The sequence below is a fragment of the Strongylocentrotus purpuratus genome, unplaced genomic scaffold, assembly GCF_000002235.5.
Source record: "Strongylocentrotus purpuratus isolate Spur 01 unplaced genomic scaffold, Spur_5.0 spur5_scaffold_4, whole genome shotgun sequence".
In the NCBI taxonomy this organism is placed as follows: domain Eukaryota; kingdom Metazoa; phylum Echinodermata; class Echinoidea; order Camarodonta; family Strongylocentrotidae; genus Strongylocentrotus; species Strongylocentrotus purpuratus.
In genome coordinates, this window is record NW_022145610.1 from 24,260,655 (window position 1) to 24,279,808 (window position 19,154).

Genomic DNA, 19,154 nt, shown 5'->3' on the forward strand with positions numbered 1-19,154 from the left:
TATATATATATATATATTCCATATAATATATATATATAATCTATATAGGTCTATGCATATTCTTATAAATCTTAAAAAGACGATTTTAATTTTCTTTCATCTTTTTCTCTGGGTCATGCATGCACAAACGTTGATTAAAAATTTAGCTGCTAGTCTTACAAACTTCCCTTGGAAATTCATAATCATTCTAATTGATTTTGGATAAGAATCATGAACCCTTTTCACACACACACTTTACCTAGGTAACCCGACCCGAAGTGTATGTACACACTGTGGGGTGTCGTGTGTATTCTCTCATATAGCACATAGATGCAGACACAAACAAAAACCTCTGAATGGCGGCATACAGCCATGCCATAAGGAAACTATACGTCGTCTCACATATAGCATACATACAAAACGGTGATTTCCTTACGGTTTGAAAACTGAGATCACGTGGTGAGTATAATATACCATAACGTTGACAGGTGAATGCGGGTACTATATCTTTTTAACAGTCTGTTATTCCATGGAGTTACTAGGCTAGTAACTCCATGGTTATTCATATATCTGTCACCGAATTGCGCCCGTTATAATATTACGCCATTCGTCCTATATACACAGCAATGCAGTGGCACCATCATGCCTCATGGATATATTTATATTACCTCGAACATGATCGAGTTCAGTGCACGGTGTATCGTAAATTCAGTATGGTTATTGTTATGATCGACTGGATGATGGATATGGTATATACCGCATAAACCTGACGTGAATAAGGGATCATTATGATATAGTTCATACATGGAACGTGAATTCAATCATTTTGATCATGCATGATAATACTGTTGCATATTATAATTGTACTAGGGCCTGTGGTATAATCTTATACTTACTTCAGGTTGACTCTTGGTCCCGGCCGTCTTATAAAGAGTTGCGATTGATCCAAATCAATCGCAAGTCCTCGACGACGAGGACTTGCAATCAGTCGCAAATCTGTATAGTGTCATGTCTCTTACTAATTTCGATTGATATCAATCGGCAGAATCATAAATAAGTTGCGATTGATATCTAATATCAACTCTTTATACGACGGGCCCCTAGCTGCATGGACGCAGGTTGAGATAATACCTCTGTAGAGATATGAGTGTGAGGTATTGTGAATGGATATTTGAAAGCGTGTTCACTCGTCACACAACATAACTCTTTATTTTATTTTAGCTACGAGGAAACAAGGTTACACTGGCAATAAAATACATACAAAAAAGTATTCCCTTTTCGTTATGTTTATTGGGTACTGATGAGGCTGGCCGTACACTTGCAAAGTGTAGCCAAGCACGAGCCGAAGAATCGGAATGAAAATGCATAAATGGTAAATGTGAATATTGCACGGAGATTACATAATGATCAATGATGATAATGAACATGAATAAATGCGATGTACATAAATAGAGCTTACGACAATAGTAGAAATGAAGCCGAAAGTCCAATGAAGATGAAGAGAGTTGAGAACGAAGGAAGGGGCTCACGCGATGAAATGTGCGGAGGCTTGATGGCGGAAACGCGACTTCGTTGACGTGGTTGAAGAACCGTGAAGAACGCGATGTCGTCGCCGACGCTCGTGATGATGATGAAGGTAGATGGAGCTCTCGGGCGAGAATAGAAGAGAAGAGAAGAGATGTGTGGCGCTCGATGACGAAAGCAGTGAGTCGCTTGATGTCGGAGGCCAAAGAAGAAAATGCAGACATCAAAGCCGGTAGTGGTGCTGAGACGGTGAGTCGCTCGATTGATGAGCCGAACTTTGATGGTGAATGTTTAGATGAGCTGCGGTGAGTCGAGCTCATGTGAGTGAAAGACTACCGGTGAAGAAACTGGCAACTCCCAGCGGATAACCAAGCACCATATATGTCGGAACTAGATTTAACTGTTCCACTGGAAGACTGCAGCCCGATGAACACGGCAGAGAAAGTGAAGATGTGCCGATACGATAGAGGTGAAAGGCACGGTAGAATCAAGCCCGGAGAAGAAATCATGCAGAAACGTGTTGACTCAACTGAGATGTAAGCAGGAGTTGTTGACTCGACCGAGGTGTAAGCGGGAGTGAAGAAAACCTCGTGGTGATGAAAATACGCGGGTGAACGATGCGCGGAACCACGATGCTCGATTGGAGGAATGAACACGCGTGGTACGAATAATGAATATAAATAAATACCGTGATGGAAAAATACAGGAGACATGAATGTACGGTGAAAGTAGGGCATGTAAGAGCCGCTACATTACTCCCCTGCCAGAATTGAAGCTGTGTATGCAATACACAGATGAGAGGCGAAAAAGATATAAATGAGCAAAGTACAAAATGTCACAAAAATCAATGGCTGATAAAAATGTAAAAGTGCATGTATTGTATAGTGTATGCAGTAATTTACAACAGCCTAAGAAATGTACAAGCATGGCATGTTGAAAAAATGTAATACAACAAGCATGGTATGCGAACGGCTGTTTAGTTGCCAAAAAATAGAACAGTGAGTATTGACATGGTATGCATCGAATAAACGTGTATAAATGCAAGAGCATAAAAAACATTCGATACATAATCCAGAATGAAAACATTTTATAAAACATTGCTAAGTCCAAAAAGTCAGGGAACAATAAAAGCGTACAACCAAGCTTCCAAGTAAACGCGGGGTCACCAATGTAGAAATATGAATGATCAAAGGTGAGAATGAACATGAATAAATGCGATGTACATAAATAGAGCTTACGACAATAGTAGAAATGAAGCCGAAAGTCCAATGAAGATGAAGAGAGTTGAGAACGAAGGAAGGGGCTCACGCGATGAAATGTGCGGAGGCTTGATGGCGGAAACGCGACTTCGTTGACGTGGTTGAAGAACCGTGAAGAACGCGATGTCGTCGCCGACGCTCGTGATGATGATGAAGGTAGATGGAGCTCTCGGGCGAGAATAGAAGAGAAGAGAAGAGATGTGTGGCGCTCGATGACGAAAGCAGTGAGTCGCTTGATGTCGGAGGCCAAAGAAGAAAATGCAGACATCAAAGCCGGTAGTGGTGCTGAGACGGTGAGTCGCTCGATTGATGAGCCGAACTTTGATGGTGAATGTTTAGATGAGCTGCGGTGAGTCGAGCTCATGTGAGTGAAAGACTACCGGTGAAGAAACTGGCAACTCCCAGCGGATAACCAAGCACCATATATGTCGGAACTAGATTTAACTGTTCCACTGGAAGACTGCAGCCCGATGAACACGGCAGAGAAAGTGAAGATGTGCCGATACGATAGAGGTGAAAGGCACGGTAGAATCAAGCCCGGAGAAGAAATCATGCAGAAACGTGTTGACTCAACTGAGATGTAAGCAGGAGTTGTTGACTCGACCGAGGTGTAAGCGGGAGTGAAGAAAACCTCGTGGTGATGAAAATACGCGGGTGAACGATGCGCGGAACCACGATGCTCGATTGGAGGAATGAACACGCGTGGTACGAATAATGAATATAAATAAATACCGTGATGGAAAAATACAGGAGACATGAATGTACGGTGAAAGTAGGGCATGTAAGAGCCGCTACATTACTCCCCTGCCAGAATTGAAGCTGTGTATGCAATACACAGATGAGAGGCGAAAAAGATATAAATGAGCAAAGTACAAAATGTCACAAAAATCAATGGCTGATAAAAATGTAAAAGTGCATGTATTGTATAGTGTATGCAGTAATTTACAACAGCCTAAGAAATGTACAAGCATGGCATGTTGAAAAAATGTAATACAACAAGCATGGTATGCGAACGGCTGTTTAGTTGCCAAAAAATAGAACAGTGAGTATTGACATGGTATGCATCGAATAAACGTGTATAAATGCAAGAGCATAAAAAACATTCGATACATAATCCAGAATGAAAACATTTTATAAAACATTGCTAAGTCCAAAAAGTCAGGGAACAATAAAAGCGTACAACCAAGCTTCCAAGTAAACGCGGGGTCACCAATGTAGAAATATGAATGATCAAAGGTGAGAATGAACATGAATAAATGCGATGTACATAAATAGAGCTTACGACAATAGTAGAAATGAAGCCGAAAGTCCAATGAAGATGAAGAGAGTTGAGAACGAAGGAAGGGGCTCACGCGATGAAATGTGCGGAGGCTTGATGGCGGAAACGCGACTTCGTTGACGTGGTTGAAGAACCGTGAAGAACGCGATGTCGTCGCCGACGCTCGTGATGATGATGAAGGTAGATGGAGCTCTCGGGCGAGAATAGAAGAGAAGAGAAGAGATGTGTGGCGCTCGATGACGAAAGCAGTGAGTCGCTTGATGTCGGAGGCCAAAGAAGAAAATGCAGACATCAAAGCCGGTAGTGGTGTAGTCCACTGCCTGGACTGTTCTCTACATGATCCGTGCGCGCTCACATATTACTAGTACACCATAATATGCACGTACGGAAACAGAGCCTGAGAACAGTCCAGTACCCCTTGGCAAGTTCCCCCTAAATTCAGGGGGAACTTTTATTCCTCCCACTTCACCTTGGTCAGACCTTGCTTAGTTGTGATTGGTTCCCACTCATGCCCATCAAAAGATTCGGTCATTGCGCAATCTTACAACGATCGTAAACCTACAGGCAATTTGCAATGTCAGTTCCTTGACCCTTTAACCCTAAATCTAAATCTAAACCACCAGTGTGAATTCCGGGCAATGAAAACAACTACAAAGCAGTATAAATTGCTAACAATTTCGTTGTTCCGTCATTCAATCAACACACACACACACACTCTGAACATGATGTAAACACAAAGTAGTGCATGTAATCATTTCACCAAGATATTTTTATTCCAATTTACAGACTTCAACTTCATATGCTATAAGGAACTACACTAGTAACAGATGACATGTTTCAAACTAGAAAGCATTTAATCAATTGTCTTGTCAGTGATTTTTACAGACAAACTGTTATTTTTTACTGAAATCCTTGCATCTGATTAGCTGAGAGCGAATTTGTCAGTCAAAATCACTGACAAGGCACTTGAAGAAACACCCCCATTTTGAAGTCTATTATGTCCCCAATCACTTCAAGATAAACAGAAATATATAAACATGAAATTCAGGACTCTCATTGTTGTCGCAAATGGGTTAAACACTGAATAGCCTACAATGAATTCCTTACCCTTTGCAGAATAGTATCTCACACTGTAGTGCATGATTTAAGATGTAATTTGCCATCAAGGACTATGGGCAAGAACAGTGCTAAGCATTAGTGTACTTGCATAAAAGGTACAACAATGTATGTGGAATACTGATTATCTTTTGAAGACAAAAAATTGGCAACGAGAATAATAGTTAAAGCATGTTATCATCTGCAAAACATGTTAATAACATCAAAGTAAACTGTTATAACCTGTAAATGAGGTAAGCTTATATGTAGCTTAAATTAACAATCATTGGGTGTAAAGTTACTTCAAATTCAAAGGAGAATCTAGCTACTTCCTTCTTTGTATGGCTTTCATACAAATTAAGTGACACAAAAATTGAGATTTGGAGAAAAGTCATTCCAATGATTATAACATGTCTATCATGATATCACATTTTGAAAGCAAAGTATTTGTAGGTATGCATCTTTGAAGCAATAGTACTGGCTGTTTACCTATAAGGAATGAGTAATAAAATAAGCAAAACAAATCAATCATCAAAGAAAAAATAAGGCCAGTTCTATCGAAAACATGAGCTAGTATGAATAGCAAAAAAGAAAATCAATATATAATATGAATACATTTATAAAGCAGGTAATGTCAAAATATACATCCACAGTGTTTGAAAAATCAACATAATTATGCTAATCGATCTGAAATATGATTAACATACAACGCAAATATTTATTAAAAAAAGAAATTTGTGGGTAATATAAAACAAAAGCTCGTTTTGAGGGAAGTTCTAAATTAGCTCTTTCAAATGCCGTTCTAATTTAACCTTTTCATATTTGGGCCTGCGAATGGAACATAGTACCTTTAATAAACAACTGTCATATTTAAGTGCATATAATACTGATGACCTGAGATATTAAGGGAGAAAGAAAATAGTTTCCATTTTCTCCTAATGAAACAACTTTAGGGCCTACCTATAGTATTCCCTATATTTGCATATATATATATATTTAACATCATTCTGATTTTCCTCAAACTTTAAAAAAATCTGTTTGTCCATTATTTTGTCTGCTTTTATAAATACCAAGAAATTCTTGGACTGGACTTGGCCTTTATATATGATTCTGCAGTCTAACCAAGGAGTTACTGGCACTCCTTGGTCTAACACCAAATGTCAGATGAATGCATGGATTAAAAAAATAAAACATTATTGCCAGGGAGTCAATCAAACCAACAAAATTCATAAACCCCACCTGAACTTGTTTTCCTCGTTGTGGCATTGGATCAATTGAAGATTCATTTTCAATCAATGGCTGGAAGTTGATCCTCGTCTTGGACTTGGGTGTTCCAGAAACATGTAGCCTTTTAGTAACATGCTGTAAGGATACCAAAATACACATTCAGTATGAATATTGCTTGTTAAAAAATACAAAAACATAGATCTAGGTGATGGTGCTGATTTGCAAAAAAAAATCATATACATTCAGGAATACAATATTTGTATCACAATAATGCAAGTAAGAGTCTTCAAACATAACTAATTTCAAAGATTTTCATTTCACTGTAGCCTATTGAATTAAGTAGCAGAAAAAAAGGGAATTTTTTTTTTTTAAGGGGGAAGAAAGCTATAGAAAGGGAACAGTAAAGAACAAAAACAAATCAAAGATTGTCACAAGACGCAAAATCGAGTAGGCCTACATTCATGACATTGCACCTTTTTTTTACAGTTCGACCAAGCGATGAAGGATTTTGGTCCGACAAGAAAGGTACACCTAGATCTAGAGATGAAATTTAAATGTGTTTGTTTGAATATTTACCTTTGTTGGTGGTGTGCCGGCCAGGTGAAAAACAAGCTTCTCTTTTATTCTCCGAATTTGACCCTTTTTTGCTTTTGGGTGTCGTTGCTTTCCTTTTTGGAGTAGAAGGGCTAGAAGAGCTAGAAGAGGCAATTACGGTGTGGTTTTGAAGTGTCCGTTCGTAGATTAGTTCGACTTGTTGACTTCTCATGGAGTGTACATTTATAACTTTCTTCACACATTTGTCGCATACATGCTGCGATTTGTTTGTAGAAAAGTCACCAAATATGTCTTTAAAACTTTTCTGTAAGCCACTCCTTGAAGTTTTCGTAGAATTTATATTAATGTAGTGTTTGCAGGTAACTAGGGCAGTATCACAAATCATACACCACCTAACAGGTCTCATTGCTAAATTACCTTAGTCCTTCTTTCACATGATTTCAGTGCTATCATTCAGATTTCTTTCTAATTTATGTTTCCATTTGTTGCAATAAGCTATATTTCTCGTATTTATACTGATTTATTTTACAAATTCAATATATCATGTTATGCTATGTTCTATGTTATATAAATTACATTATGTGTTATTAATTTTGTTTGTAAACTTTTGTAATTCGGCTAAACGCCGCGATGAAAGTTTTATTTGAAATGAACCATTTTGAATGAATGAATAATTGGCAAACTCAGTTTCAATTGCTAGTCAACTTTTATCCAATACGATGTATGCATGCTTAATATATTGGGACAATAGTGCATGTGCTGCACGCAAATAACAAATACTGTAGCATTGCACATAACTTTCACATTCACCAACATACACCCAGCTCCCAGGGCTCACAGGCACGCATACACAGGCCGATCACCTGAGCAAGGCCAACTGATCGGAACGAAACATACATCATTCATGAGAGGATCCTTATTTGGGAAGCGGGGTCATGGGGTTACTGCTCATTAAATTCGGACCTCGCTGCCGAGATTAGCTGGTCGTTTTTTTCGGGGAAGGTGAATTCGTGGGGAGTACGCATATCATACACGCGCGCGCATTCGGGAAAGGGCAACAGATTAAAACGACCATAAGCTGGTCTAGTAGTGGTGCTGAGACGGTGAGTCGCTCGATTGATGAGCCGAACTTTGATGGTGAATGTTTAGATGAGCTGCGGTGAGTCGAGCTCATGTGAGTGAAAGACTACCGGTGAAGAAACTGGCAACTCCCAGCGGATAACCAAGCACCATATATGTCGGAACTAGATTTAACTGTTCCACTGGAAGACTGCAGCCCGATGAACACGGCAGAGAAAGTGAAGATGTGCCGATACGATAGAGGTGAAAGGCACGGTAGAATCAAGCCCGGAGAAGAAATCATGCAGAAACGTGTTGACTCAACTGAGATGTAAGCAGGAGTTGTTGACTCGACCGAGGTGTAAGCGGGAGTGAAGAAAACCTCGTGGTGATGAAAATACGCGGGTGAACGATGCGCGGAACCACGATGCTCGATTGGAGGAATGAACACGCGTGGTACGAATAATGAATATAAATAAATACCGTGATGGAAAAATACAGGAGACATGAATGTACGGTGAAAGTAGGGCATGTAAGAGCCGCTACACCTCTATTAATAATTATGTTCGGCCCTCCAGGGCCCTGTGTACGTTAAGCTTACAATAATATTGATGGTTAATTTTGGCATCAACTAACATATGGCAACATTATTCATCAGCCAATAAATTTAATCAAAGTTTTCATGTACATGTAAATTAGCATTAATGGCAAATAAGTTACCATCATTATTGTAGGCTTAATGCAACGGGCCTGTAATTGAATTATCTAGCCTATCTTCAAATTGAATAACAGTATCAGCCTCCACAACTTGGTTAGCAATTATTACGAATACTATTCTGTTCTGCGCTTAGTCACAAACCTGGTAGCCCTTTATGATCAACATACAGCACTCACGTAGATCATTATTACTGACACCAGCGATATAGGCAAATCCAAGGGCCGAATTGGTCAAAAGAAACATGATACCGGGAAATAAAATGATCCTACGTATTAGATCCAACCCCTGGACTGAAGCTGTGGACAAAAAATGATACATATTCTGGCGGGAAAAAATGTTATGTTTCAAAGCATTGATTCGCCGATCAATTTTCTTTTGACCAACTAATTCATCAATTCGTCTTCTTTACCACGATAGGCTAATTGTTGATACGAGCATGTTGTCATTAAATCGAGATGTCTTTCATTGATGTGATGCATTACATTTCTTTTCGATTTGTTTTTAATAAAAACACGGGCCTACTCATTTCTCAGAGATTCTTTTTATTTTGAAGTGTCTTGGGAAAGGAATATAAAGTGCAAAGGAATTTCTTCATTGGCACTCACACATTTATTTTTTTTGCGCTGATAAATCATTATGGTACACTACACTATATAGGAAGGCCCAAATTAAAGATATCATTTTGGCTATCGTCTCTGCTGAAATGAATATGAAATAATACTATTCAAACTTCATAGTAGGCCCGTATCATTTTACTTGATATTCGAACAGGTCCTTTTTCTAATAGATACAGTTTTAAAGAAGAAGAAGAACAACAACAACAACAAAGAGAGAGAGAGAGAAAAAAAGAAGAGGGGAAATAGTCAAATTAGAATCGGGTCCCAGTCATAAAACAAGAATAAAACTTCCGTCTTGTATCTCATGCTTTCCCTTGTGTTTAATTTATCACATTGAAATATTGTGAACTTGTAAAGTTCAATCGACATACTCTGTCTGAAAAAACAAAAACAAACGAGCAAACGCAAAAGCAGACTATTACAGACCGAGGTCTCTTCCCAATCGCAAGGGTTTACGTCTAGGTCTAGTTGATATTCGATGATATCCAGTATGATACTGCTTTGTGATTAAAAAACTCACAGGAGCGTCAAAATGGGGGGAGGGGTTAGTTACAGTAGATATGACATCCTACCTAATGAAACAATCTCTTTCAGCTATAGCAATTTAAATTGTGATTCAAAAATTAACAATACCGTCAAAATTGGAGGGGGTAGTTACAGTGGATGTGACACCCTCCCTAATGAAACAATTTCTTTCATTTTTAGCAATTTAAATTAATATAGCTTGTTGGCAAGTTGCAAAAGAAAATATCTTGATCTTAAAAATCATCATCATCATCATCATTGTGATTATTATCACTATTATAATTGTTTTTATATTTATCATTGTTATTTTTCATTATTGTTGTTATGTCTTTTGCGTGTGGTAAATATGCAAATTTGGTCCTACCCCTCTTCAAAATGGTCTAGCGACGCGCCTGATTAGCTTCCTAATAATGTCTATTTCTCGTCACTTGCAGGTTTATCATCAGGGGTAATTAGCCCTTCATTGACAACCATGAATGACGTAATATCATCTAAGGTTTCGAAGGACCTGTACGAAGCAGCCCGGAGAGGGGATATCATGGAGATCCGAAGACTCTTACAAGACGTAACCCTTAAGAAAGCGAGGAAGGTTCTAGAACATAATTCCATCGTGGTCGAGCCGGTACTCAATATCGCTGTGCACTTCAAACAAGAGAACGTTGTACGCGAACTCGTGGAGTACTTCGGGGTCACTGTCGACGCAAAAACGGACGAGGAGTCGTCACCTTTAATGCAGAGCGTTCTTGGTGGGAACGTCGGTATTCTAAGAATCATAAGCAAGAAACTCAAGTATCCCGACCGAGGATGTCCCATACATCGGGTATGTGGAGGAGAAACGCCAAATGGCACCCAGGTTCTAAAGATTCTAATACACAGTGGAGCCGACGTCAACTTGAAGAACACCAAGGGTCTCACTCCGTTGATGATTGTTTGTCAGAAGAGAAACTCACAGGCGCAAGACATGGTCAAGATCCTCTTGCAGTTTGGCGCAATGGTCAACATTTCGTCACCCGATGGTAATACTGCACTGCATTTCGCGATTCAACAGACTGACGAGATGTTGAAGGAATCGGCGTGGGACAGACTGAATATTTTGAAGGGGTTAGTGAAAGCTGGAGCGAAGTTGAAGCCGAACAACCTAGGCCTCACCCCACTTCAACTTGCTTGCATCAAGGGCAATGCCGAAATGCTCTCGTTCCTTGCGAGTAACTTTTCTGTAGATGATGCCAACTTGGCCGACTACCATGAACTACTTGCATCTTCTCTGTACTTCAACAAAATCAAACGCGACGGCAAGTTTTCAATCATATGCAAACTAAACGAGACCCACTACAAGGCATTTAAGCAATTGGAAATTGGCATGAAGTTGCGAACATCACACGATCCTCCATTATGGAAGTTCACCAACCAGATTCGAGAAGAAGGGCTACTCTACCACGTCGAGACACAGACCTTTGAAGAGTTAAACGCATTGAAGAATCACGGGGAAGGTCTACTCGTAGAGTTGATTCTGGCCCGACAAAGAGTTCTTCCCGCGAACGCGTACGAGGATCACCTAATGCCATTGATCATTGAGTATTACTTGTACTTAAAGAACAAGCATCACTATAGCCAAGCGATATCACTCTTAACCCACAAGATGCGGCTGCAGCTCCGTCTGACACAAAGAAAGTTTGAGCACACGATCATCTTTCTGCTTGGATTGTTTCGATCCTACAAACATAGCTCTCAATGGGCTCGGAAAGATGACCAAAGGATTGCTGAAGCAGTGGTAACATTTATTGAAGAATGTTACGAAAGCGAGCCATCTGAAAAACGGTTCCTACTGCGTTGGCTGTACCTTACCCAAATGTACCTGCTCTATCTGTGCCTCTGTAACCCGTCCATCGGCTCCACGGATATCGAAAATGTCCGCAGGTTAACGGAGAGGTTTCTGTCTGCCACAAGAGCCATCAAGAAGTCAGTACTAGCCACGTATGCTCACTGCGAGGATGCATACCTTTTTGGGTCTTGCACGAGTGAACCCTATCGAGCTGTGGTCGGGGACAACTCTCTCCATGTGGCTTGCAGACACATCCCAAAGGACGAATCCAATTCAAGTGACGACCAACACTGTACATGTAGTTTCGATCACCCAACGCGTCTTTCCGCTCTTCTTCAAATACTACATTCCTGTAGTGAAGATATCAACGCCAAGAATTCTGAAGGTAAGACACCCTTGAAGGTTCTCCTTGACCGATACTCGACAGCCATGACGGTTGAATGTCGGCTGGCAGTTCAGACGCTTCTTATTGAAGGCGCCGATCCGGACGTGAAAGATAAGCTCGAACAGACGGCGGTCCATTCCATTCTCACCGGCTACCTATCTCCAAGCTGCGACGTTACATGCCACTCTGAACTGAAAACTGTCTTGATACTGCTCTTGAAGAGTGGCGCAGATCCTAACGCTCAGGACAAAAGAGGATTCACCCCTCTCCATCACTTGATGGAGGTTGGCAACCAAGGATGTGGCCAAGATGTCCAGAATGGTAATCGGACAGCGGGCGATGACAACAGGTTTTCCTGCCAGGAATTCGTCGACATCCTCCAAAGCTACGGAGGCTTGGCTGACCTCTACACTCCGAATGGGAGGTCCGCCCTCGACATGTGCAAAGATGAATCGCTGGAACTCGAGATGAGAGCAAGGCTTGTGGACTCCAAGAGAAGTTGGATGACTCTGTCACGCCTTGCTGGTAGAATAATCCGGTTGCAGAAGGTGTCGTATCGCGACATAGCCCCGACTTCACTCGTCCACATAATACAACTGAAAACCTGACACTCGTATTAAGCGTTCTAATTGTTGTACTATATATCGCGCCTACAGCAATATACTAATAATGCCTTCGTCTCGTATAATATATCTAGTGAAAAAGTCTATTAAATGTAAACTAGTATTTTTGTAAAGTACAGAGTATATAGCGAGAATTAACCAAAGCGATTAAAGTATTAATATATAGTTATCATATACATATTAATTTGTTTGAATCTACATCATCAAATTTAAATTGTATAGATGCATATACAAATTTTGGTTTGATAATTATTGAATACCAAAGTGCAATACACGATTATTTCGTTTATAATTTAGATGCACAAAAATATGCTGGTTAATGTAACTTAAGCATAATATAATTGTGAGAATAAATATATTATATTTATTCTCACAATACAAGATTTCAACTAATAAATGTACAGATGACAAATGGCGTAGTTACGGGTGATACTTACCCGCTTCCATCCCCATTTAAATGATAACATGAAAGAGAGACAGAGGGGGGGGGGGGGGGGGGGGATGGGGGGATGGGGGGATGGGGGGGGGAGAATATCGTTTAAAATGAGTAAATGAATAAAAGGTTTTAAGCGCTCAAGACTCGACCTAAATACTTCATCTGTGCTATTCATACAGAATCGTTATTATCAAAACACTTCATTAAATCTTACCATTCACTGTGAAATATTAAATGTCTAATAGGTGTAATATTGCTTGACAAGTCACGAGGTTGATTATTATTGGGCATTATGTTGACCTTTTTCTTTTTCTGACGACAAAATGCGTATACATTTTCTGGAGTTATGCCTGTATTATGAGTAAGCCTATTGCATCAGGTATTTTAGTTTCTTACAATGTTCAATGTTTCTAAGTAAAGTCAAGTATGTCTATACTAAAACCACTTACTATATGAGGACTACCTGTCCTAAAGGGTGAAGCTATTTCTGGTTTACCTTTCTTTTTAATATTTACTATAAAGGGCTCAAATTTCATTTCTTTTTATACTGGGTCTCTGTATCACTTAATGCATATACATGTACTTCCCAATGTTCTGCTTTGTATAACTGACATGCCAATGACAAACATATTAACAATATACTGTTCTATGTGCAAATTACTTCAATGTATTTCTGTTTCGAGCACAACGAATTTAGAGCTCCCAAGAATGCCCCCCCCCCCTTAGGCGGGAGGGAAGATTGTCATAGTAATCTTGAATAGCTTTTTTCTCTTGCAGATAGGTAGGGGGAACACCCTTGCGAATCAATAAGTAACGTTCTTTTAATTGGTTATAATAACGTCTTAACTTTATGTATATTGGATGTATATGAATTTTATGAAATTGCCAAATAGATAATTAATAATAATAAGGGAGTTTACAGATACAATCGGCGCATGGGCTGACAAAGGTCATTTGTACCAAAATGGTAAAAACCACAGAGATGAATACTGGATATGCGCTCATGAAAGTTATGTAACATTATTCATTTATGCACCAACGGTACATTCTATGATACGCAGGTGGAAGTATTCTTTTCAAGAGTTCAAACAAATGGTATTCATGAAGCACATCTTGGACTTTGGCAGTTATTATTCTAAGATGCTCAAAGTGGAACTTCTCCATGTGTAAAAGATCTGTAGATATTTGGGGTCATTTGTACCATGTGCTATCTGTAAACTCCCTTATAATAATAAAAGGTCATTCGTCTGCATCAACGTTTCACCCGGATGGCCTTGTTCTGTTGGTCAGGTGACTTCACCACGTGACCGCCTGGATCCACGGCGCTATATACACTGAGATGTCACTCTACATGTAGTTTACAATACACACCTGTGCAGATATGTTTGTTATTGCAAGAAGTAGTAAGGTAATAAATAATAAGATGTAGGTCTATCCTGAATGTTATCATTAACAAATGCTCATACAGTACTGATTATCGGTGCCGTGAATTTTGTTTTGAACGTTGATCAATGGCACATTACTATTATTAATACAGCATCAACTCCAACATTCCGCTGAATGATATAATCATTCTATTTTAGTTTCATAATACACGTTTATCTTAACATATTATTTTTAAATTATTCAGAGAATGTATAATTATCCACGTCTTACTCATTGTTTGTGGAGCAGGACTCCTCATAATATTATATACATTTTGTACAAGCTAGGCATCTAAGTGTTGATATGTTATATTCATGGTTTCGATTTTAATTATCCTCGCATGACAGCACCGTCATATAAATTATCGAGGCCTCTAGGCCTATGTTAAGAATTCTTTATACATTTTTGCTGCTTTATTTTGCGTATAGTGTGTGTAGAAAGATGCAAAGGGAGATGAACATGCAGAGAGAGTAAGGAAAGGGGGTGAGTGTGTGGGGGACAAAGTTGTAGTGACAGAGAGAGGGAGAGAAAGAGAGAGAGAGAGAGAGAGAGACGGATTGAGAAAGAGATGAGGATCAACAGACAAAGATATGAGAGAGGGGGGGGGGAGGGACAGAGACTGATATAGCCATGGACAGGGAAATAGCGGGACCGAGAACGACAGAGAGAGAGAGAGAGACGGAACGTGGGGGGGGGGGGGTATAAAGTGAGTGTGAGGAAGAGGGTACAGCCCCCCCCCCCCCCAACAAAAAAAAATGGTTTGAAATGGTGTGTGTATGTGGGGGGGGGGGGGTAGGCATAGTCCAACAGCCTGAATATTTTCTTGGTAAACCAAGGCTATTAATATGTCCTATAAAACGCAGCGGCTAAATTAAACTCTGGGAATGAAACGCTAATTGTAAAATTAGCTTTCCAATATAATATTAACAACTTTTTCTTATTAAGATTTTATTTTGAATACGAGAACAGACTGGGCCATGATTTCCAATAGGGGGGGGGGGGGGCTCTTACTTTCCCACTATGACTTCGGCAATTCCACTCAGTTAGGCCGGGGTAGGGTGGGAGGGGGCACTTTTAGTCACTTTGCATCATTTTTTTAATGTGCGCACTAATTTTTTTTTCGGCCGGGGGGGGGGGGGGCACGTCCCTGTTTGCCATTACATTTTTTGCGAATTTGGGGCTGATTTCAAAAAAAAATTGGGGGCCGGGGGGGCACGTGCCCTCTGTGCTCCCCCCTGAATCCGCGCCTGATTCATGTTGGGAGTGACCCCCCCCCCCCCCCCCCCCCGAGCCCTCCGATCCCAAAACCCCGGCATCCTTATTACTCCTCCGATTCCCCCCCCCCCCCCTCTCTCCTCCCGCCGACGGCAGTCATCAGGCATGCACACTATAGTATTACGCTTTCATTGCTGAAGTAAGAGACTAATAATTGACATGCTGCAGAATCTTGCTCACAGTTGTGGAAACGCACCTTCTCTCTCTCTCTCTCTCTCTCTCTCTCTCTCTCTCTCTCTCTCTCTCTCTCGCTCTCTCTCCCCCCCCCCCCCCTCTCTCTCTCTCTCTCCACACTCGTTTTGAGTTATAATAATAAATAGGCCAACTGGTAACAGGTTCAGCTGAAATAGCCTATAGTGATAGAATACCGATAGCCAGAGGCGGCGATATTATACGAGCGAGCTTAGAAGATTTTTATTTGTTTAAACGTTACACTCTTGGGCCCTCCAGAGTCTAAAAGTGTGTTGCAGTCTTTAGTCAGTATTTTTGCACTTTTTCAAATGGGGGACGACCCCCCCCCCCCTGAACAAATTGAGTGGGGACGAAATTCAATGTTTTTTTAAGATGAAAATTATATTGGTATCATTTAACGGCAATAAACCTTAATTATCCTGCATAATAGTGATCAGTAACAAAACAAACAAACAAAAATGAGAAGAAAATACATTAAATAAACCATGACGGTTATAAAATAATGTAAGAACTCTGGTAATCCAAATCAGGCGCGGAGCCATGATTTCTTAGGGGGGGGGGCCAAATTTGAAATCATGCGAGCCAAATATTGGTACATGTACGTAATGGTAAAGCAGCAGCGTAATGAGCAAAAGCGTTTGGAGGGGGGGGGGCAGAAAAATAAATTTGGAACACCACCCGCTCTTACAGTACATGCAGGCCCCGCTGAACGATTTTCAAAGTAGGTGGGGTGGCTAACTACACTGTCGCTCATAAAGTTGGAATATTTTTGTTTTCCCCCAATTTATGGAATTATTTTAAAAATAATTTAAAAGATAATAGTATACATTCTTAGATTTTATTAAATAATAATTTGACAAAGTGTGTTTTGCGTGACTGCTAAAGCATGTGTATGCTACTATGCTTATCAACTAGGGGACCTATGCCCTTAAGTCATAAATGACAGTAATGAGGATTAATGCCCCACAAAAGGGCACTAATAGAGCACATCGACACGGTTTTGATCCTGGGGCCTCACAGTTACGAGGCCATTTTTTGTCACTGAACCATGACTGTACGCAGTGGGGGCTAGGGTAGGGGGCAGTTTCCATATTATTTTTTTTTTTTAATGCAATAAATATTCAAAAATTTATTGCACTTTACCTCGGTCCCCAACATAAAAAAAATCCTCTGTGTGCCCATGCCTTGAGCCATAATGCATGGCCGCCAAGAAGATTTTTTTATTTTTAAAATAATTCCATAAGTTGAGGAAAAACAAAAATATTCCAACTTTATGAGCGACAGTGTATTTACTCTCAGGTAGAGCGTAGCGTAAATTGAAGTTCAGGGGTATGGGCATTTAATAACGGTCAGATGAGCATATTTTGATACCTTATTCATGACACTGGCAGGTCACTAATTGGCGTGGGCTCCTGAAACTCAGAGATTTAAGGCATTTTGTAACGGTTAGATAAGCATTCAGGGGATGCCTACGGGCCCCTGGTGAGGTCGACGGGGCGAAGCCCCCATAATATTAGGGGTTTGAGGCATTTAATTTCTGTCACATGAGCAATTTTTTGATACTGTATTTGTGACACTCGCTAGACACTATTTGGCGTGGGCTACAGGGGCTTCAGGGGTTTCAGGCATTAAATTACTGTCATATTAACATCCAGGGGTCCGCCTTAGGGCCTTATGTGAAATCCAGGGGGCAGAGCCCCCGGAAGGTTAGGGGTACCGTTTGAGGCAATTCATCACGGTCAGATCGCATATATTTCGATACCTCATTATTTTTTCGAAACTGGCAGGTCACTATTTTTTCTTTCTTTCTCTCTTTCATTCTATTTCTCTTTAATTTACTTTTTCCAAAAAAAAGTGTGTGGGGGGGGGGGGGGGGGGACTCGAGGCCCTTAAGCCCCGCCGTTTCGCGGCCCTGACACGTAGGCCTCTAAATAAGCATATTTCTTGCCCGACTGTAAAATTAGGAAATTGTCATTTTCCATCAAACGCATAAAAGAGTATAATTTACTAAAAAGTGATGAAAAATCTCGAAAGTATGCAATTTCAGCAACATTTTGTAATTTAGCGGTATCGAATTAGAAATATACCTCATTTTAATTTTATTTGTGGGGGTGGGGATGGCAACTGATTCCTAGCAATGGCGAATCTAAGATAAGTAAATTACTCCAAAATTCAATGGCAAGCAAAAAGACATTTCCAGGTGCCTTTTGGAGTAACAAAATTACTGCCTGGCCCGGAGTGGAAATGATTTTGTGGTGGATGTATTTACTTAAGGTATGACTTGTTTGTTTTGTATTAGGGCATGTGCCCACACTCCCCATCGCAAAAGGAGACCATGCATTAAGATCTTCTTTTTGATAGCTAGCACAATAAAACATCACTGAATGTTAAAGAGGAAGCCCATACATCTCAAAGACCCCGTCATGCACGCCCCTGTCCGACAATGTCGTAAAAAGCCTGACTGAAGAGTCTTCTCTTTATCTCAAACTTAGAAATTAAAGAGTGAGATAATTGAAATTTGTAAATGAAATTTGAATATCACCGCGGCCATTAGTCATTTGTTTTTGTCATGACAAAATTAAAGTAAATAAGGACGATGCATATTTTGCTGAGCTTTCTTATTTTGTTTGCCTACATCTTGACATTGCAGGTCAATATAGCCAATAATATAAAACTATGTTCTATGGACACAAACATAATAAATTTCCTATGAAATATAATCGGCTCAATTCGGAACATACGGGGGTTGGGCGTATACCCCCCTCCCCTTAGTGGCAATCTCAGTCGGTGTTATATTTTAATCAAAATGAAGAAGATTGAATGGACTATTCCGTAATAGTAAAGAGTAAAAAGGCATTGCCAAAAATTAAGGTCCAATCAACGAATAGATTTTAAAAAATAATTGTTTTGTTTTGTAATGTTTTTTTGTTCTTTTTCTGCCCCAAAACACAATCAAATACATTAATTGTACAAGTGCGTACGCAGGAGGTGTTTTGGGGGTGTAACCCTTTGGTTTAACCCCCCCCCCCCCCTCAATTTTGTTTTTAATTAAAAAAAAAAAAAAAAAAAAAAAAAAAAAAAAAAATATATATATATATATATATATATATGTCTATATCAGTCGGCATAATTTTCTAATTTCCAGGACCAAAAAAATTA

General features: G+C 39.9%; 1 protein-coding gene across 1 annotated transcript; it reads left to right on the plus strand.

The window, feature by feature from the left end:
• The first annotated feature begins 235 nt into the window (after positions 1–235).
• Positions 236–13,146, plus strand: LOC100892790. The gene is made up of 2 exons (XM_030997644.1): positions 236–438; positions 10,272–13,146. The coding sequence occupies exon 2, from the start codon at positions 10,310–10,312 to the stop codon at positions 12,650–12,652; it is 2,343 nt and encodes a 780-aa protein (XP_030853504.1). The 5' UTR covers positions 236–438; positions 10,272–10,309; the 3' UTR covers positions 12,653–13,146.
• The last annotated feature ends 6,008 nt before the right edge of the window (positions 13,147–19,154 follow it).